The sequence below is a fragment of the Suncus etruscus genome, chromosome 3, assembly GCF_024139225.1.
Source record: "Suncus etruscus isolate mSunEtr1 chromosome 3, mSunEtr1.pri.cur, whole genome shotgun sequence".
Lineage (NCBI taxonomy): Eukaryota > Metazoa > Chordata > Mammalia > Eulipotyphla > Soricidae > Suncus > Suncus etruscus.
Window position 1 is genome coordinate 19,905,943 of NC_064850.1, and position 22,585 is coordinate 19,928,527.

Sequence of the window (22,585 nt, forward strand, 5' to 3'; positions counted from 1 at the left end):
AAATAAAACAAACAAACAAACAAACAAACAAAAAAGAATGAAATTGAGGGCAAAGCAATTTATATGAACTGTCATTGGAGGAGTTGTGAGATCTGGGGGATACAGGTTATGAAAGACCTGTGAAGGTGGATTTCTACCACTGGTCCTTAGTCACATCCCTTTACATGTCTACTTTTGACATGTATGTATGTGTGTGTGCACGTGTGTTTGCTTATCAAATTTCTTCAATGTCATTTCACCTAGTACCCTTGGCCTTGGTCAAATACCTAGGGATTTGTCTATCTTACTCATTTTGGATGCTGTGATACTGTGATTATTTCATGGTATCCATTCCTGTTAGCAGAGTTTGATCACCAAATAAGTTGGAACCTAGGTGATTTCTCCCAATTCCGACAGATTTGGAAGGAATCTGTCTTTTGTAGAATATACTGCAGTGCCTTTGTGTAGTATTGAAGTTTGAACAAACTTGACTCACTGGTAAATTGAGTATTCTGTCTCAGCTCTGTTAATTTTTGGTTCAGTTGGCTGTGATGGAATCCCCACCTTTCTCCTTCGAGGAGTTAGACAAGATAGAGATTCCTTATCCTACCTCCAACGGGAATCTAAGACTAGTTCTTCTGGCCTCATACTTCTACTGGAGCCTGTCCTCATCTCTGCACCCTGTGTCTGTCTGCCTTCAAGAATGGTAATGTTCTGGGTGGGGAGAGGACTATTCGAGGGCCAGGCTCTGTGCCACCCACCCAGGATTCCTCCTCTAATGAGCTTTCTGAGAAATTGCACCTGGGAACTTCCTCATTCCATCTCAGAACCTTGTTATCTATCAATCACTACTGGAAAGATTGAGAAATGAATTTGTTTTTAGCTAGACAGCCCATTTCCTACACAAAATCCGGGTAATATTTGGGGGGAAGGGGAAAGAAAGAATATCCAGTCTCCGACACAGTCAGCTCTCTTAATTTGTTGTTGTTGTCTGAGGTAAATACTAATTACTAAGAACATCTATAACTAAGGGCCTGCCATAAAATTTGCTTCTGCAAAGGTAAAATTGTTTTTGTAGGGGTTGGGTGGGGAGGAGGGAGATTTGGGACTTGGGTGATGGGAATGTTGCACTGGTGATGGGTGGTGTTCCTTTTATGACTGAAACCCAAACACAATCATGTATGTAATCAAGGTGTTTAAATAAAAAAAAATTATGCATTAAAAAAAATTGTTTTTGTATAGGAATTACATAAGAGCTTGCTTGCATTTTGTGGTTGAATATGAGTTGGATACAAATATCACAGTGGGCACTATCTGGAGTTAAGGGATGTTCCCTATACAAATTAACTTTATGGAAGCACAAATTGCCTGTGTCCTTGTATAGGGAATTTGATGTTTTGGGGTTTTTTTGTTTGTTTGTTTTGGTTTTGGGGCCACACCCGGCGTTGCTCAGAGGTTACTCCTGGCTGTCTGCTCAGAAATAGCTCCTGGCTGGCACGGGGGACCATATAGGACACCAGGATTCGAACCAACCACCTTTGGTCCTGGATTGGCTGCTTGCAAGGCAAACGCCACTGAGCTATCTCTCTGGGCCCCAGGGAATTTGGTTTTAATTAAAATTAATTTGAATTAAAAGATGAGAAGTTTTTCTGGGGCTAGAGAGATAATTCAGCAGGTAGGATGCTTGCCTTCTATGTGGCTGACCCAGGTTTGATTCCCTGCACCATATGGTCAGTCACCCTGAACTCCATCAGGAGTGATCCCTGAGCACAGGTATGACAGGTTTCCAGGTATGACAGGAAACCAAACAGAAGATGAATACTTGGAACCCCATTAATGGGGTACATGCTTAGAAACCCCTTCTGCACACAAAGCATGAGACTCGGCACTATCTCTGAGACAAAAACAATCAGATGTCGATCCAGCCTTTTCAGGTTGTGTATGGTTGAGTTGAGAGAGAAACTACCGGGCCTGGAGAGATAGCACAGCTGCGTTTGCCTTGCAAGCAGCCGATCCAGGACCAAAGGTGGTTGGTTCGAATCCCGGTGTCCCATATGGTCCCCCGTGCCTGCCAGGAGCTATTTCTGAGCAGACAGCCAGGAAGTAACCTCTGAGCACTGCCAGGTGTGACCCAAAAAACCAAAAAAAAAAAAAAGAGAGAGAGAGAGAGAGAGAGAGAGAGAGAGAGAGAGAGAGAGAGAGAGAGAGAGAGAGAGAGAGAGAGAAACTACCTACATAAGGGACTGCAATACAAGGCAGAATGTGCTAAATCTGATTAAAAAAAATACATACAAATAAAATCATCTAGGTGTTTGGGAAAGATTGTTTTTGCAAGGAAGATGTGATCAGGAGAACCCAAACATTTTAATTAAAAAATAAAATTTTGAATTATTGCATTCATTTTCTTTTTTTTTAATTTTTTTTAATTTTTTATTTTTAATTATGAGAACAATGATGCAAAGAGGACAAGGTAAAGTTACAGTGAAAGGACAATCGCCCATAAACAGAGTTCTCAGAAGAAATCCCCTTGATGACACCTAAATATTGAACTTACAGTCAAAGAACATTAAGAAAAATAAGGCAGAACCCATGTACAACTACTTTGTCCACAAGTCCCCAGATTGTAGTACATTATAACATTTCTTAGCAGTACACAAAGCAACCTAAAGCCATGAGATTTATGTGACTCCTTAAACATTAAAGGCATAGTATTTTTTTATATTTTCATGCGCATACATATTAGTTTAAGTTAACATCAAAAGTTTAAGAGGTTGTTTTTTTTAAGGGTTAGTCAAAAGGGCACAGTAAAAACGGTGTTAGAGTGGCAAATATTGTTTGCATAGGCCCACCAAAATATGGGGGACATGGAAAGGAAAAGCCTTGGTCTAAATACAAGGAGACCCCTACCCATGAAGTTTCCTGGCATAAGACCAACTCTAAGCTCCAGGCAAACTAGTTTATTCAATCCAAGTCATTGTCTGTAGTGCCAATACAGTTTTATTTTTCATGCAGTCCTATTGTTGGCATCAGGTTTCTGTATTAAAGATCCTGGAATCTGCACATCCTACATTGAAGTCAGGCTGGTGTGGAGTATCCTCTAGTTTCACCTCACAATTTAGGGACAGTATAGAAAGCCCTGTCCAGTAAGCAGGTCATTGTTATTGTTAAGTCTTCTCAGTGTTAAGGGAAGTCTCTTTTGAGTAGGTCGATGTCAGAGCAGCGGTAAGGTCTTCCCTGGTAGAGGACTGCCTCCAGGTGATGTTATAGACAACCTTGGATGTTTTGTAGATGTCTTCTCTAGATCGGGGTGAATGGAGAATGCCCATTCTTCTGAGGCCTGTGCCAGGTCTTTATGTCAGTGTTCAGGGTGTAAGGTCCCATTGCACTACAAGATTTGTGTGTTCCCATCTCTATTAGATAAGTACTTATTTGTATGTATAGTATTTTCCCGTTTTAGTGTGCCTATGCAAACAAGAAATAAAGCCATGTGGCATTATCAGAGTATATGGGGGCATAAGAACACGTCCAATAATACCCATGACTTGGTTCAAACATAAGCATTAAACTGAGGGATTCTTTCACACCAAATTCCATATTGAACAGTTCACAAAGAGAAGATGAAAAAAGGGGGGGGGGGATCGTCACTGTATAAATTCAGCAAAAGTTATAGCCGTCAAAAAAACACACACATAAAATGTTGAAAAGACATGCGTGTCCTTTCTATGCCTTTTGGAATAGTTGGGTGGGTGTTAACTCCAGGGCACCACTTGGTCTGTAACTTAGGACTCTACAGTACTTAAGTTAAAAAAGGTAAATGAGGAGTAATGATGATAGGGGTTAAGAGAGTTAAAAAGAAAAATGATCTTTTGTAGGGGTGTGTGAACGGGCAGAGTACAAAATGGACATTCTGCATACATAAAAACATAATTCAATGATAGTGAGTACTATTAATGTAGACTGGAAAGAAGCTGGGAGGCCGGAAGTTCAGAGCCCCACCCAGACCCTCCCTAAGGAGCCGAATGGGGGTAAGCCTAGGGTACCTTCAAGCTCCGCCAAGGGACCCAACTCACTGGCTTGCCCAGACTTGTGGCCCGGGGAAGCCCTGGAAATCTGGAGCAAGGTGGTAGAGGGGTGCTGGGGTTACCCAAGTCCCGCACTCCCCCAGGCCTGGTTAAGAAGGCCGCTGGCATGGCGAAGGCCTGCCGAACCCCAATTGCATTCATTTTCATAGCACCCCCAGAAGACCAGAAAGGGTTGTTGAAAAATGCATAACAATCTGCCATCCACAAATCATTACGGATGGGCAGCCTTGCTCGTCCTCTATCTCTGGTTCTGTGTAGACTGGCTGAGGTTTGGGAAGGAAGAGATATTTGTTGAGTGCTGTGTGCCTGGCATTTTGATTTATTTCAAGAATCTTTATTGACTACCTAACAGTAGATTTACTTAGATAATCTTCCAGCAATCCGGTAAAGGAATTATAATTGTTTCTGAGGCAGCTAAAGCTCCAAGAGCTTAAACTTGAAAAGGTCACCCACTTTGTGTGTGCCAGAGCCTGCAAATGAACCAGGCCCCTGGTGCCTGAGCCTTTGCCTTTCACTGTAGGCTTAACGTGGCTTTGGAGGTCTAAGAGCTAAATTGTCACTTCCTTCTTCCATCTGATCCAAGTGTGAGTCCCTCCTCACCAGCTACTTAAAATTGAGGAGTCATGGATTATTTTTCACCTTGGATTCTGTGTTTTATCTCATTGTTACTAAAAGTTACCTGCCTAAACCTTTTGTTTGTTTTGGGGGCCAAACCTGGCAATGCTCAGGGATTACTCTTGGCAGACTCAGGAGGCTGACCTCAGGTTGGCCATGTGCCCACAACTGTCCTATGATTTCAGCCCCACCTGCTTAATTAAATCTTATTAGAACTCAGCTTCCTTTGGTGTTTTTGTGAGTGTTGTTGCTGTTGTTTAATAAAGAACTATATAAAATGATTTAGAATTTCAAAAGGCACAAATTTCATTTAGTCAAAACTTAGTTTCCCTTCAGCCATGACCCTTACTTAATGTGTTTTTCTCCTTGCAAGTTATCAGGTGTATATATACCCTTTATGTATATTCTGTGCAATTACTAACCTTGTACATATATGGTGTCTACATGAGTGTGTTTGTATATGCATGCACACAAATTTATATATCATATTGGTTTTTTTTGTTCGTTTGATTTTGGTTTTGGGGCCACACCCGGTGACGCTCAAGAGTTACTACTGGCTATACAATCAGAAATCACTCCTCGCTTTGAGGGACCATATGGGATGCCAGGAATTGAACCCAGGCCCGTCCTGGGTCACCCATTTGCAAGGCAAATGCCCTACTGCTGCACTATTTCTCTGGCCCCTGTTTTTCATTTTTATACAAATAGGAGTTTTTTGTTCTGATCCTATTAATTCTCCACCCTCCCTCCATCCTTTTATTTTTGTTTAAATGTCCTTGAAAGAATCTATCTTATTTCTTGGTTCTGAGAATCAAACCCAAGACCTCTTACATGTATGTTTGTGTGGTTCTTTTCAGTGTTCCTCCTCTGAGCTACAATTCTGACTCAAATATTTAATAAATAAATAAATAAATAATTGTAAAAGATGGCTAGAGAGATGACTACATGGGCAGAGCATGGGGAAGGCCTGGGTTTGATCCACAGCATAGCATGTCCCCCGTGCATCGCTGGTTATGCCCCAAAAATCAAAAAAGAAGGAAGAAATTTTCTATGCATGTGACTCCATATTTCTATTGTCATTGCTGTAGAATTTATTGAGTAGGTGCTTTTTCTGAGATCAGTTCCCTCACTTTGTGAGAAAGAATACCTGTGATTCCAAGAGTCTTGTGCTAACAGTATTCTATTCCCATTCAACCAGTGAAGGCATTCCTGCACAAGGGGGAACTCCAGCCTTGTGTTCCATTTCCCATCTCTTCCCCATCTCTCAGGCTATCCTCTTAGTGGAATGTAGTGGTGAGACAGAAGCTGACTGTGGTCCACTGTGCTGCCTCCTTCCTTCCCACGGAATCTCCCTCTCAGGTGTGAAGGCCCTTAGATGTGGGAGGGAGAACAGATGTGGAAAAAATGGTGACAAGAATGGTCCATGTTGGAGTCAGCCCCATGCTTTGATCACACTCCATCCTCTTTGCCTGTCCTGAAGACTCATTGGAAAGAGTTGGGGCACCTAACCCCTATGTGCCCACACTCCACAGAGCTGGCTATCTGTCTGTTCATGGGCTTTGAACTTTCTTTCTTCTCCTTCTTTGAGTCAGAGATGGGGGCTCTGTGGGTCTATTTCCCTGGAGGTGGTATCGGGATGAACATCTCAGTCAGATGTTCACCTCAGTCTCTGAAGTGACTCTGCTAGTTTTTGGGTTTGGAGTTTTGCAGTGCTGAGAGTCAAACTCCTCTCCAACACATGAAAGGCATGTGCTCTCCTGCAGAGCTCCATCCCCAGCTGAAGTTGTTCTATTGACCTCTTAGTTAGATACAGATTCTTTTCACCCAGCTCCTGTCTGTCCTGCCCAGAACCTTTGGACACATTTCCCTGAAATGGGACCTCCCAGGGCCTGATTTTGGTTAATATTTTATGCCTACTTCCTAGTTTGTCTTGTGTATCTTTAAAAAATACATTTCCTTAAAGGACAAAAATAATAAAGCTATCAAGCAGGTGACTGTTTCTCAAGATCTGCCCTGAGGGAAGAATTTTTCCTTCAGTTCTCTTTACATTTAGACTGTCTAGTTGGAAAATAGTTGCTCAAAAATCTTTGTTAAAGATTAAAATAAAATAAAAATCCTGTTATTTCATCCTTTTATTTGTCTCAAAATATGAATGCACGTAGAATGCTCCTCCAAGGTAGAACCAAACTAACACAAAACTTTCACCCCAAATTTGTCAAAACAGTTGTTGTTTTTTTTAAATCAGGTCACTCAGACACTTTTGTTAGCATTTCAAGGGGCTGCAATTTGTTTCTGTGCACAAATCCAAGTTGTGATGGGCCCTTACCATTCAGGTGGCACATCCCCACCTGTTAGTTATAGACACCCCTTCAACTCCAACAAAACTTGCCTTGTTCTTGTCTTGGGGTGCTTGTTTCATTTCCAGAGCATTCCCAAGGTGATGTGTTGTACGGAATATATTAGGTTCATGCATTGTTTTAACATGGAGCCACCTATGTGCCTGGTGTGGCCCTGAGTTCTATGCAGCAGCCTCTCACCATCCGGGGAACAGCCCACCTGCCAGGGTTTACCCTCTCAAAGGGTGAAATTGTGTCCTTTTCATTTTTCCTCTGTGACACCCAGAGGGAGACTTTTTGCTTTCACACAGGTGAGGCAACCTCTGCCAGGTGCCCTGAGGACTAGTCCAGTGTGATTCTTCTTTCCTTCCTGAAACTATTTCCTCATCTTGTTTATTTTAGACCATCCTGCCTGTGCTCAGGATGATTCTCTGCCCAGCTGTGCTGGCCTGGTAGAAGCTGGACTTGCTCAGGAGCCTTTGGGGGGGGCCACAGCTTCCAGAGCTGGTGTGCGTGTGTGTGTGCGTGTGTGTGTGTGTGTGTGTGTGTGTGTGTGTGTGTGTGTGTCTGTTGGGGGTGTGTGTCTCTGTTGAGGGGATACAGTTCCAGGTGTATGTGTGTGTATGTCTGTTGGTATTGTGTGTGTGTGTGTGTGTGTGTCTGTTGAGGGGATACAGTTCCAGGGAATTCAACTTGGGGCCTTGTATATGTAGGGCTAGTGCTGCCGCCCTTTGACCATCCCCACAGGCCTGCCCCATATGCTTTCAACAAGACACTTTTGACTTTCAACTTAGTTTTCCCTTAGCACTGGCACTATGAGAGAAAAGGTCCTTCAGGCATAATTTGAACAGGTTCTCTTTGCCTTTTGTCTACCTCCAGTGCTATAGCACACCAATCCCTTTGCACACCAACAGACCGTGAAGGGCATGCCCACTGAATTTGTTTCCTTTTTCTCTCTTCTCACAGGCTATCTTCGGCAGCCAGACACTGTCCAACCCCAGCTTTTGGACCGTTAATACTGGTGCAGGCTGCAGAATTTCAAGTGCCACCTCTAGTGGCCAGAAGCCCACCACTCTGCCACAAAAAATGGTGCCACCATCAAGTTCTTCCTTCCTTGTCCCCAAACCCCCATCCAATTACAAACAAGCCCTCAGAAAGGCAGCAACCCAGAGGACGTCCAAGTAAGTGCTCACCGCTCTTCTACTTGCTATTTTCCTGAGTTTCCTTTAAGACAGCTTGACCAAATGTGCGTGCTGCAGACAAGAATATGGGGCAGAAAGGGGTGCCCATCTGAAGGGGGTAAAGGTAGCTCTGCTGCTTGAATGGGCTGCTCATGAGTCATCAGGAGACTGTGTAGACTGGGTGGCACAGTTCGTGCTGCTTCTGCTCCTTTGGACCCCAGAATGAAGATGAGAGGGTCTGACTCACTCTTGCAGCCTCTAGCAAGAACGTGTAGACCTGGAACAATAGTACAGTGAGTAGAGCACTTACCTTGCATGCATCCAAGCTGAATTGATCCCCAGACTCTCATATGGTCTCCCAAGAATGCCAGTACAGATCCTGGAGTAAGCCTAAGCATTGTCAGGTGTGGCCCCCAAACAAAAACAAAATAAAAAGCTCTTATCTGAGAGTGCCCAGAGCACAGGGGCTGAAGCCAGCCGTGTCCTGGATGGGTCTATTCTCAGTTGTCATGCTTTCAGGCACTTGAATAGAAAGTTGCAGGAATTGCACTGGGGAGAAAGACTCCTTTGCTCGCATTATCACTCTGCCATATCAGTGTCTCAGAGACTTTCTAGAGTCAACTGTCTTACCTCAGAAAGATATCTCTATGCTTACATAACGTGTGAGGTGGGGGCACCTCCTTGCTGTCCTATCTCCTGCCATGTTATAGCTGGTGAGTCAGAAATGAAGAGTGGGAAAAGTTCAGACTGTCCTGCTTCACTTAAGAGCGAGGAATTAGAGGGCCAGGTGGTGGCACAAACAGTAGAGTGTTTGCCTTGCATGTGGCTAACCTAGGACAGACCACGGTTCGATCCCCCAGATATCACATATGGTCCCCCAAGCCAGGAGTGATTTCTGAACACAGAGCCAGGAATAGTCCCTGAGAGTCACCTAAGCCTGCCAGGAGTGATTTCTGAGTGCAGTGACAGGAGTGGTAACCCCTGTATGCTTCTTGGTATGACCCAAAAACAAAGGGGAAAAAAAAAATCAGAAGGTAGAGGAACTACCCTGATGTCTGGGAAAAAAACCCACCACATCCCCTGATCATTGCCTAGGCCTGAGCATCTAGAGGAGATCTGTGTATTTCCCCTATTCTGATTAAGGTTCCTCATTCATTTCACCCTTTACACAACCCATTTTAGTCCTAAGGAAGTATCCTAAGATAGCAAAATCAGTGACTGTTTTTTACCTTCTTGGATGGCAAGTCAACCTCTGGATTGGAGATGAAACTGGTGACTGTTTTCATTCTGTTGTTGCCGCCATTCATTGATCCCACAAGCCTTCCATGGGATGTATTGAGTGCCAGCCACCCAGAACAACAGATGGCCCATCCCAGCTTGAGAGCTATCTCTGCAGGAGAGGGGAAGCCAGCCTCGGATGCAAGGAGCACAGTAGAATGGGATGATGGCCCTGTCTCCTCTTCTGGAAGAGCCAAGAGCATTGTTTACAGGGTACCACTATAAACCAGACTGCCTGCACCCAGCGCTTTCCAGAGGCGGCTGGTGACTTCAGCTCTTGGCCTTTTTTGAAATGGGGCGATAATAGAACCTAGATACTTCATGGGATGGTTGCTAAATAGTAGCCACACTAATACCTGGAAAGAACTCAAGTTAGACCTTGCACATAGGAAGCTCCACTGGCCTCCAGGAGGTCAGCAGTGACCTCATGTCCTGGGCTTAGAGTAGCCTGCTGCTAGGAAACCAGGGAGACCAGTGTGAATATGGACTTGCCTCTATGCCCCTATCTGCAGGTATTACCATTGTTCCCAGTTAATGGTAGCACCTGGGGGGAGGGTCCCCAAGCAGGCCACTTGACCTGACCCAGAAGATGGCACCCCTTGCCCTGAGCTCATTCTGCCAGAGTACTTCAGCCTCCTGAGTTGGAATCGCAGCTTGGTGGACAAACTTCACTCGGCTGCATTTTTGTGGTTTCTGTGCTCTGACAGGCAGGAGTGTGGGAAAACCGGAAACAACCCAGCACCAAAAATGCACAGAAGGGGGGAGAAAAACAAGATTGCTTCAGGATTTAAGAAACATAATCCAAGTATCAAAAGGCATGCTGTGAGGCGTTGTTCCAGGAAATATTTTCCAGTTTGCCTTTAAAACCCTAGCACAAGTCTCTGAAGCTAAAAAAGCCCATACAATGGACGCTTGAAGCATCTCTGCATAAGGCCCATTTACATGTGAAATAGAGGGGGGCCATTTATGAGGGTGTCACTGGTTTTAATATTCTTCTCTTAGGAAAAAGAATAGCATTGTTTTGATCTGAACTGGCTCAATGACTAGTTCCCTCTCTGAAGTTTCCAGATCAAGGTTTGTTGTGTTTTTTTTTTTTAATTAATTTCAGACTTACAGAAAAATGTTAAAGATAGTGTAAAAATAACTATACCAGATTTTCCCAATTGTTCATAAATGAATTGTTAACAACTTTTGTCGCCATGATACACTTCAAGAACGCACCACACTAGGAAGCTGTTGTTGGCATATTACTCCTAATCAGACCTTTCTTGGTTACTGAATAGGATAAATCCATATTGATCCCAACTAATTCTTTTTTTTTTGGGGGGGGGCCACACCCGTTTGACGCTCAGGGGTTACTCCTGAGCTATGCGCTCAGAAATCGCCCCTGGCTTGGGGGGACCATATGGGACGCCGGGGGATCGAACCGCGGTATGGTCCGTCCTATGCTAGCGCTTGCAAGGCAGACACCTTACCTCTAGCACCACCTTCCCGGCCCCCCAACTAATTCTTATTCATAATTAGCATCTAACAAGTTGCTTAACCTTTATATGAGGCCGTTTTCTATTTTAAAGTAGGGGAAAACGACACATCATTGGGTTATCAAGAGAAAGAAGTTAATCATGAGTGGCAGGCACAGTTTGGTGCCTGGTACAGAGTAGATGCTAAGTAAGCACTAGGTCTAATTATCGATGCCAGTAAGATGGCATTTTTTTTTTGCTTTTCTCCCTCAGTGGTATTGCTTCACTTATTGGGAGTTGAATGTGTATTTCCTACTGGCTCAAGTCAGACAGCTTGGGAACCCCAAGTGATGACTAGGAATCCTGGTTCACAGCTTGGGAACCCTAATTTTTGACTAAGGATACTGAATCATGCTCAGGAATTCCATTGTCTCTCCAGGAGACACAGCTAAGGAGAATATGTGTTTAGGGGTGGAACTTCAAACCTCTCCTAGTGCAGAAGTTGGCTTTGGATCACTGTGAAACCATTTCCACATCCTAAAGGGGCTGAGTTTAGAGAACAGTAAGACATGAAAGACGAAATGTCATTTGCAAAGGGAATTGAGAATCAGAACAGTAGAGGCCTATTTCATTCTAATATTCAAATCACTTTCCCTTCTAAAAGTTTTTCGTTTCCCATCTATAAAGCAGAAACCACTGTCCCCATGGAATAATTAGCCGAAATAACTCGCTCTCTGTCTAGTCCATTGAAAGCTTTTTTATGAGCACATTTGTTTTTTAATCCCAATGCTTTACAGCCACTTCCCGCCTCCCTCTTTGCCCTAAGCAGTTCTTTGCAACAGTTCTCAAATTCATCTGTGTCCTTCAGCAAATTCTCATCTATCAATTTTATGAAGAGAATAATTTAGAATTGTTTTACCTTTTCCATAACACCAGTAGCCTTCCCTGATTTTCCTTTCTAACGTTTGCAACACTTCATAATTTAGTGCCCGCTGCCGATCCCTCTTTCAGAACTATTTGTGGTATTTCTCTGAACTGCTCAGCTGCTCTACGGAGGAGGACAGCCTCAGAGCAGCTCCATGCATAGGAACTCTTCTTTCTGGTAAATGTCTCTTTTCTTGGAACTACACTCTCCAGGAAATGGGAAGGAAGAAACCTGAGGTTCAGGTTCACGGGGGACACGCCTAGAAATCACAAGGCTCGAGATACATCTGGAAGGGCAGGGTCAAAACTGTGCGACTTCACTGGAAAAAGAAACCTGTTTAAGCAACCCTAGATTTTGCTAAAGGGCTTTTCTTTAAAGGGCTAGGTTACCTTTCCTTGGGTAGGTTCTAGAACATTCCTCATAGGACAGCCTTGGTGGAGACGGTTGGTAACTGCTGCTGCCGTCAGCACCCAGGACAGTACTGCTGGGCCCCTGAAAAGACGGCAGTTGGGTAGAGACAGATGCAAGTAGAGTCAGATCCTAGTCAGTGTGGCCTGCACTTGTGCTGATGACAGCTGTAAGATGGAAGGTGCTCAGAGATCAAGGGCAGAAAAAGACATAAATACGGATCAGGTGTTTGTTTGGTGTTTGTTTGGGTGTGTGTGTGGCGGGTTCGTTGCTTTTCATTTTGCTTCATTTTTGTTTCAGGCCACATGTGGCTATGCTCAGGGCTAACTCCTTGGCTCTGCATTCAGGGATCACTCCTGCCAGAGCTCAGAGAAGCATATGAGGTGCTGTGGGTTGAACCCTGGTCAGATGCATGCCAAAACAAGCACCCGACCCACTGTATTATCTCTCTGGTCCCGGGGCCAGGATTTTAAAATGTTCCCCTGAAATAGCTGCCCTGGGCAAAAACCAACAATGAGTAGCCCAAAAGTATCAGGGGATGTAATATAAATACTGACTCAAGGCCCCTAAAGGGTTTTCTCTGTGTTCTCTGTGGAAGATTTGAGTAAGATTTCTTTTTACCAAACTCATTAAGTAATCTTTCAAAGTTTTTTATTTTTGCTCCCTATGATAAATTAATGGCTCAGTTGATGCTAAATACCTATACACTGTATCATAAAGGTAAAATAAGGGGCCAGATAGTACAGAAGGTAAGACATTGGCTTTGCACATGGTTGATGCCAGTTCATATACTGCTGAGTATGACCTCAACAAATCAGTTTAGTTCAGGATTATATTCAGGATTTCATTCAAGAAAATAATACTAGTAGCCAGGAATGTACCTTGGTGGTAGGATACATGCCTTGCGAATATAAGGTCCTGAATCTGATTCTAACTTGTAAAATAAGAAAGAAAAAAGTTATATAATTAAAGTCCTGAAGTCCAGAGAAATAGTATAGTGGGTAGCATATGCAGTTGAAATGGGTTCTAGCCCCAGCAATATCAGTGGTCCCCTGAGCACTACCTGGCCCACACCAGACCATGGAGCTCAGACATGTGACCACCAGGGTTCTTCCTGGCGGCAGAGTTCACACATTCCTGCCTGTGAGCTTGGGCTCTCACCTGGAATACCAAGGGGCAGACCAGAGAGCCTCCAGGTCTGTACTGGGGCATCTGGGCAGTACCAGGAATTGTACTCATGACCTCAGGCTTGCAGAACAGGCACTAGATTGAATGAGTCATCCTCTTGGTCCCAACATCACTACTTATTTTTGATGGGCCCACACTTGGCTATGCTCAGGGATGATGCCTGGCCGTGCTCAGAACCAGATGGGGGGCTAGGGATGAAACCCACCCACATGCAAGTTAAGTGCCCTACTCGCTATACTATCTCACTACCCTCCCCCACCTCAAACAACATATTACTTCTTATCCTTTCCTGCTAGGATATTCCAATAGTTTTTTAAAAATTATTATAGCTGGTGACTATTTCTGCTCTCTCATTCTCTTCTCTTCTTTGAGTCTGAAAAGCCCAGGTCAAGGATTGGGACAGGGACTTGAGCCAGCTTGTGAAAGAAGGCTGGACAGCAGTTCTCCCATGAGTCTAAGTTCCTAATGATGACCTTAGACCAGGGGTCTCAAACTCGCGGCCCTCCGTACAACATTTTGTGGCCCGCGGCCGACCTTCAAATATCGCAGTATTTGCAATTATTTGCTTACTGAATAATCGCAATAAAAATCGTATTAGTAAGAAAAAATCACATTAAACAGTCGCATACCCCGAGCAGTTTCGTTCAGGGTATGCAAATGTTTAATGCAATCTTTTGCGATTTTTTCCTTACTAATGTGATTTTTTTATTGCGAATATTCGATAAGCGAAATCCCTTATGCGGCCCTGCCTCACCCCGACTTTGCCTCCTGCGGCACCCAGGTAAATTGAGTTTGAGACTCCTGCCTTAGACTTTCCTATCTTCGCTCTCTTCGGGTAAGCAGATATTTAAGTCTCTGGCTTCAGGAGTCGGTAGATAGTGCCGCTGACAAGAAAGCTTTTGTATGGACGCAAGGCAAAAGAGCTGCCAACCTCTGAAGTAAGTTTTAAGCAAGAAAGAAGCATTTTAGAAAATACTGTGTCTCGTAGAGTTTGTGTGAGGGGTGTGCAGAGCTAGAGAAGCTTTTAGAGAGCACAGCTGGCTAAGGACACTAAGCATGAAAAGACGAAGCACCTACATGAGAAATGGGTCATACATGGTGAGCAGAGACAAGACACTATAAACCAGTGAGTTGATCCAATAATGATGATGATGATATATAATATAATATTATATAATGATAATGTTCAATGTCCAAAGTTCCGATTTATTTTGAGAAAAATTTATGCAAAGTAGGTTGGAGATAATACAGTTGGAAGGCACTTGCCTTACCTGTGTCCAATTTGGGTTCAGTCCCATCCACCCCCGTAGGATCAACCCTGCCAGGAGTGATCCCTGGACACAGCCAGGAGTAACCCAGGTGTGGTCCAAAAACAAACCCAAAATGTACACAGAATTGAAATGGGGTTAGGGAGGAAGAAAGAGAAAGAGGAGAGAAAGGCATCCAAATCAGAAAGAAAAAAGGGCACAAAAAACTATTAGATAAAATTCTGTGAATTTTTTGGATCCAAAATCAATATAGAAAAATTAGTTACATTTATTTTATTTAGGGCCACACCTGACTATGCTCAGGGCTGACTCCTGCCTCTGCATTTAAGGACCACTCCTGATAGAACATGGGACCATATGTGATGCCAGAGTTGGAACCAGGAGGGCCACGTGCAAGCCAAAGCATCTTTTTTTTTTTTTTTTTTTTGGTTTTTGGGCCATATCCAGCGGCGCTCAGGGGTTACTCCTGGCTGTCTGCTCAGAAATAGCTCCTGGCAGGCACGGGGGACCATATGGGACACCGGGATTTGAACCAACCACCTTTGGTCCTGGATCGGCTGCTTGCAAGGCAAACACCGCTGTGCTATCTCTCCGGGCCCAAGCCAAAGCATCTTAACCCCTGTCCTATCTCTCCAGCCCTGGCTCCAATGACATGTCTGTATACCAACAATGGACTCTTAGAAAGAAAGAAAACAAACTCAGGACCAGAAATAGAGCTCAAGTGGTAGATATGCCTACATATATGAGGTCCTTAGTTCAGTTCTTGGCACCCTGTGCTCCCACCCCAACCCTCCTGCAAACCATCAAATGTAGCCCAGGTGACTCAAGCACTGCTGAGTCTGCAGTACCTGGTGAGCATCCCTAAGACTTCAGGCTCCCCAGTGACTGTGGGCCCCTAGATGAAAAGTGAAGCAAAACATTCCCATTTACAATTGCTTGATAGAATAAAATATTTAGGAACATGTTTAACAATGGGGTGAAAGGCTTGACCCCTGAAAATTAGGGTTTTGATGAAAAGAAAAAAATTCATGCTTATGATTTGTAAGAACTAATATTGTTAAAATGTTTGTACTACCCAAAGCAGTCTACAGACTCAGTGCACTCTATTAAAAAGTTGGTGACTTTTTTTTTTTTTCAGAAATAGAAAAAAAGAAAACTTGTGTTCATAGGGAACCATGATACCCTAAATAGTCAAAGCATCCTTGAGAGCAGACAATAAAAGTGGCATCACATGTCCTGATTTCAAACTATATTAGATTGCTGTAGTAAATTTTAAAACAATGTGGGACTGGCATAGTACAGATCAATAGAACAGAGAACCCAATGTAAGTCCATCACATTTGTTCATTTAATTTACAAAAGAGGACCCAGGAATATACACGATAGAAAGGATGGTCTCCATGGGTTCTGGGAAAATTGGATGACCATTTGCAAAAGATTTCAGTTGTGTGGGGAGGAGGGAGATTTGGGACATTGGTGATGGGAATGTTGCACTGGTGAAGGGGGGTGTTCTTTACATGACTGAAACCCAACCACAATCATGTTTGTAATCAAGGTGTCTAAATAAAAGATATTAATTTAAAAAAACATACAAAGGAGGGCCTGGAGAGATAGCACAGTGGCGTTTGCCTTGCAAGCAGCGGATCCAGGACCAAAGATGGTTGGTTCGAATCCCGGTGTCCCATGTGGTCCCCATGCCTGCCAGGAGCTATTTCTGAGCAGACAGCCAGGAGTAGCCCCTGAGCACCGCCGGGTGTGGCCCAAAAACCAAAAACCAAAAAAAAAAAAAAAAAAAAACATACAAAGGAAAACAAAAAAATTAGATTTCAGTTGCATTCCTATTTTTTTTTATTTGGGGGGGGTTTGGGTCACACCCGGCAGTGCACAGGGGTTACTCCTGGCTCTAAGCTCAGAAATCGCTCCTGGCAGGCTCAGGGGACCATATGGGATGCCAGGATTCGAACTGCCATCCTTCTGCATGCAAGGCAAATACCTTACCTCCATGCTATCTCTCCGACCCTGCATGCCTATTTTAATACATACAGGAAAACAAACTTGAAGTGGATTAAAGCCCGGGACAGGGACTGGGGAGATGACTCAGCTGGTAGAGTACATGGCATATGAAAGTTCTGGGTTCAATGTCTGGCACCAGCTACTCCCCCGCCCCAAGCTCTGCCTTTCAGGCTGAGCTATGCTGGTATGGCCCCTATTACAAAAACACTTGAACGTAAGACCAGAGACTATATAAAGACCTCCCAACAAAGACCTAGGGGTCTAGGAGGCACAGTTCTTGCTATTGGTCTCAACAGAGAATTTCTTAGAGATGGAGGGCAAAGGCAACAGAAACAAATATGAAAGTGGGACTGCACCAGACTGAAAATATCTGCATAGCAAAGGAACCCATAACATCATGAGAGGACAATTTACAGAACGAAAAATAGTGTTTTCAAACCATTCTTCTTCTGCTAATACAGAATGTTTGTTTTAAAACTCATGATGCCAGAGAGATGGCTCCAAGGGCTGGAGTGCATACTTTGTATATGGGATACCCAGGTTCAGTCTCCAGACTGCAAAGTTTCCGAGCAACACTAGGTAGGAGTGACTCCCAAGTATCAAGCTGGAAGTCACTTGAACACTACCAGGTATGATCAAAAAAAAAAAAAAAAGGCAGAAACCAGAATGTCCCAAAACCGTACAACTCAATAGTAAAAACAAACAACAAGAACAAAAAAATTATTTAAAAAATAGGCAGAGAGGGGCCGGAGAGATAACATGGAGGTAGTGCATTTGTCTTGCTTGCAGAAGGTCAGTGGTTTGAATCCCGGCATCCCATATGGTCCCCCCGAGCCTGCCAGGAGTGATTTCTGAGCATAGAGCCAGGTGTAACCCCTGAGCGCTGCTGGGTATGACCCAAAAACAAACAAACAAAAAAACCACAGGGAGAGAGAAGGACCCACCTACTGGTCATCCTCAAAAACATCAGAAATAAGTGGCAATGAGGGTGTGCGGATATGAGGGCCTTATGCATTGTGGGTAGCTCTGTATAATCACCATGGACAACAGTTGCAGGGCCCTCAGAAATGAAAAGTAGGCATTCCATCTGATCCAATGTTCCTTCTTCTGGGTTTTATATCCAATGACATTGAAAATAGGATATTGAAGAGATGTCTGCCCTCTTAGATTCATTGCCGCATTATTTATAATAGTCAACATATGGAAATAATCTATCCTTTCATGGGTGAATGGATAAAGATGTGTCTATGTTCTGGAATATTATTCAACCCACAGAAAGAAGGAAATCCTGCCATTTGCAATAACATGGATAGAATTTGAGGACATTGTGCTGAGTAAAATAAGCCAGACAGACAGAGGCAAACGCTGCATGATATCACTTTAATGGGGAATCTAACTTTTAAAAAGTCACAGAAATAGAAAAGTGGTTGCCAGAGCCTGAGAGTAATGATAAGCTATATCAGATCTGAGGATCTAATATTAAACGTGGTAACTGGACTTGATAGAATCATGCAGTGTCTTAAAATGAGCTACAAGAGTAGAACTTAGTTGTGCTATGCACACAAATGTGTGAGGTGATAGATGTAGAAAATAACTAGAGGGAATCCTATCAGTGTATTCATGAACCACATTCCTCACTTTGGAAATACATGTGTAGCGCCTCCACAAAGTTGAAATTTTATGAAAAAAAGGAACTGTACACATCAGAATCCTTGAAATGAGTCAAAGGTGTACTAAAAGGTAAGCTCATAACCTTAGTTTTTCTCATTGTTAAAATGTTGAAAGATTGAAAAGAAATCCACCAAGATAGCATTAGCAGGTTGGCTTTGGTTGCTTGTTACCCTGGCTTTGGCTGATTGGAGTGTCACTTGGAAAGAATGAAAAGACCAAGGATATGACTCAAAGGTGAAGTGTATGCCTCCTGTGTATGAGACACTGGGTTCGATCCCTGGTACCGCAAACTCAAACAAACAAAAAATAAGCATCATGACTTCAAGAGGAATGAGTACTTTGATAGGCGATATGGGAAGATTAGGGCAGATTCTTTCCTATATACTGCCGGCAGGGAAGGGGGTGAGTGGGGAATATGCATACCACATATTTGTCATACCTAAGCTAAGCTTTCATCTTTGGAAATTAGAAAAGGGTCGGTAAAACAAAGCAAAGAAAACAGATCAAAGGAAATCAAGAAGAAGGGCAATATAAAGTGAAAAGCAAAGATACATGTTCTTAAATTCAAAACCTTAGTTTGCGTAAAGGAAAGAGGAAAGTCAACACCACGTGGGGCAGAAAATTAAAAGATATAAAAAATAGAATAAGGAGAGAAATAGGAACTATAAGAAATGGCAAAGTTGTGCACTACTAAATTTTACACACACACACACACACACACACACACACACAGAGATAGGTTTTATAAAGAGACTGAGTACACATTTCAGATTACATCTCTAAGATAGTTCTTTTTGTTTGCTTTTGGCTTGGGGGAGCCTTATGCAACAGTGCTCAGGGCTTACTCCTGACTTTGCTCAGGAATTAAACCTGGCTAGGCTCAGGGTACTGTACAGGATGCTGGTGCTCAAACCACGGTCAAACAAGTGCAAAACAAGTGCTTTATCTGCTGCTTTATCACTCCAGCCCCTAAGTGGTTTTTAATTTAGTTTTGTATTTTTTTTAACCACACCCAGTTGTGCTCAGGGCTTACTTCTGACTACACTTAAGGATCACTTCTGGTGGGCTCAGGGAACCATATGTGGTACCAGGGATTAACCTCAGGTCAGCCATGTGCAAGGCAAGTGCCTTACCCACTGTATTTGCTCCAGTCCCTCTGGAGAGTTCTTTAAACCTGAGTTCTTGGTAGGCTTGCAAGTGCCTGCCACACTAAGTTCAAATCCTTTTCTGTGACATTAGACCTATGTCCTCTGTCTCCAGCCTTTTCTTGGCTGCACTCCCCCGTGCACAGTCCCTTCCCATGCTACTCTTCCACTCATGCGACTGCATGGTATTGTGTGTTCTTGACACACATCTGCACAGATGCACTTGGACTTTTGCCACTTACTCAAGAACAGATTTTATTTATCCCCAGTGTCCCTTTCCCAGCAGCCTCACTCCTTTGAGTCTCTACCATCTACCTCCTGGTATTGTAATGATTTCTCCATGAGTCACCTAAGCAGATACCTTAACCTCTCTATCTCCCTCCCCACCCCCCCCCTCTCTCTCTCTCTCACACACACACACACACACACACAGAATCCACCATGTAGTGTGTTGCTATAGATAACCCCAGTTATCTATATCTGTGACTTGACACACTTGAGCCTATTTCCATGTGGTGTGTCTTTTGACAAAGCAGAGCTCTACCCAGTCCTCGTTTCTGCTCTGGCCCATATTTATAGACAAATTCTTGGGAGCCATTGTTAGTGGAGGTGCCAATGGCCTAATCTCATGTTTTGTTTTGTTTTGTTTTTGCGGGGGGGGGGGGGGCACACTCAATGACACTCAGGGGTTACTTCTGGCTATGCGCTCAGAAATCACTCCTAGCTAGGGACACCTATATGGGACACCGGGATTGAACCAGGTCCATTCTGGATCTGCTGTGTGCAAGGCAAATGCCCTCTGCTATACTATCATTCCAGCCCCCCAACCATGATTTACATCAAAGCACAAGCATCATTGGGGTCACCTCATCCTTCAACACAAAGTAACCCTTGGTGTTTGCGGCGTGTTGGATGGGAGTAACAGCACAATTACAAACCATCACGGTTTCTAATTAAATCTGAACCTTGGCTCCTTCACTCAGTGAACTGTTACTCTGATAACTCCAGGTTTCTGCTTTATTGGCTGTGAAATACTACATACAGCAGTTTTTTAACTGGAGGTGTTTTCAAAATTAAAATCATGGCCATCCCTGACATCTACCACATTCCTGCTGCCTACTGGTTGGTGTCATAGTGATTAGGGCTGTAGCTGTTGTGCCTTACACAAAGAAGTTACAGTTTCGTTGTTCACAAGTTGATGTTCCTAAACGTGACTTGACTCCAGCTAGTCAGGTTCAGGGAAATCGAAACACATTTCAACTTTCCAAACACAAGTCACTATCATACCCTTAGAGAGCAAAGGCTTATTTTAGTCTCCCATATAACAGAGGTGAGATGTGGGACAGCTGATTTCCAGTCCAGTTGCCGCCATTAGCTCACAGGGTTGCCCTCACCTCACCTTCAGACACGTGCAGTGAGAGGGAAATGCCCCCAGAAACCTGCTGCAGGGCCTCGCTGGCTTCTGAACATAGCCCCTCCCATACAGAAATATGTGAGAATCGAGGGCTGTTGCGGCACCTTTACTGAGCACCTTTTGGCAGGAGGCAGTGACAGCAGCCAGGCCTCATGCCTGTGATTACCAGAGCCTGGAAGCACCTTACATAAAAGGAGAACAGAAAACATGTTCTTTGTGGAGTTCTGTTGTCTTGAACCCATAGAAGTGGCTTAAGATGCTGTCCATTGGAGGGCCAGTGTGCCCACTAGCACAGCCTTTCAACCCCTTCCATCCCATGTGGTTGACTTAGCCATCTCCAAGCCAGGTGAAGGTTTCAGAGCTGTCCATAGATGTGGCTGCTGGGAAGAGCAAATGGCTTCTCTAAAGCACTGAACATGGAGAGCATATGGGGATGGGAGTTAGCAGAGAGACACTGTAGATCTTTACAGAGCAACTTCAGTGCCAGAGAAGTAGTCTAATGGGTAGGGTGCTTAGCTTGCATGCAACCACACCGATTTTATATGGTATCTCATATGTTCCCCCAAGACCACCATCAGTGGCTGTAGTTCTTCAGTCTAACTTGTGTCTTGAAATTTCTCTTCTCCTTTGGGAATGGAAAAAAATTGGTTGTTGCCAATATTTTATAGGAATGATCAAGTTGAGGGTGCTAAGGAGATAGGCCCTGCATGCAGAGGGCCCTAAGTTTGATCCCCAGCCTTGAAAGTTCTCCCCCTACCCCGAGTACTTTGAGGCCCACTGGGCCTGAGCAGGTCTGCATTATCTACTAAAGCACTGATTGTGTTCCCCCTAAAATGATAAAGTTTGGGAGGTACTTGTTTTCAGGAGCCTCACAACTGCCTCCATAGTATTTGTGACACCCTTTGTACGGCTCCCTTTCTTGACTCCACTCTCCCCATGAAACCTTGATCAGGTTTCTTTGATGGGTCCCTCCTTTAATAGAAAGGTCCCCCCTGATGTGGTGGTGTAAACCCAAGGCAAACTTTTACTGAACCATTGACATATAAAACTAGTACCTCAGTGAGGTGGAAAAGGTCTCAAAGTGCCCAAATAGAAACAGCACCACACTGGACCACATCCCCCCCCCCCCACACACACACACACATGAAGTAATGGATAAAACAGATCTTAAAGGTTAAAGCTTTCAAAAAAGTTTCTACAAGTCAGAATAACGTCGGGGGAGGGAGTTCGGGGGTGTCAAGGTCAAAGGGAGGAAAACACAGGAAAGCACACCAGAAGCCTCAACAGCAGAATTTATGCCAGGGGTTTTATTTTAGCTCATTATAAGCCTTCTAGTTTTGTGCTAGTGCGTTCTCTAGGTTGGATGTATGGTGTGGTCTTGGTGGCAGTGAAATTCCCAGCCATGCCATTTGATTCCCTAACAAGAGACTTGAAGTAGGTGGAATGTTCGAAATGGTCAAATACAGTTTGTATTACAATGTTGAACTCCTCCTATGAACGACCCAGTAGATCTATTCCTCTGGTGGGAAGGTTGTACTGGTGAAGGGGGGGTGTACGTTTTATGACTGAAACCCAATTACAAACATGTTTGTAACCATGATGCCTAAATATAGATATGAATA

General features: G+C 43.8%; 3 protein-coding genes across 3 annotated transcripts in view; 2 read left to right on the top strand and 1 right to left on the bottom strand.

Moving 5' to 3' along the window:
- TTLL5 (tubulin tyrosine ligase like 5) overlaps positions 1–22,585 on the top strand; it is a 310,256-nt gene that overhangs the window by 242,652 nt on the left and 45,019 nt on the right. Inside the window, exon 32 of the mRNA XM_049770318.1 lies at positions 7,979–8,193. Within this exon, the coding sequence (XP_049626275.1) occupies positions 7,979–8,193 (215 nt within the window). The remainder of the gene's footprint in view (positions 1–7,978; positions 8,194–22,585) is intronic.
- LOC126004088 (peroxiredoxin-1) overlaps positions 1–22,585 on the bottom strand; it is a 1,184,503-nt gene that overhangs the window by 237,431 nt on the left and 924,487 nt on the right. The gene's annotated exons all lie outside the window — the stretch shown is intronic.
- The window catches only part of VASH1 (vasohibin 1), a 967,981-nt gene that overhangs the window by 136,711 nt on the left and 808,685 nt on the right, over positions 1–22,585 (top strand). The window lies entirely within an intron of this gene.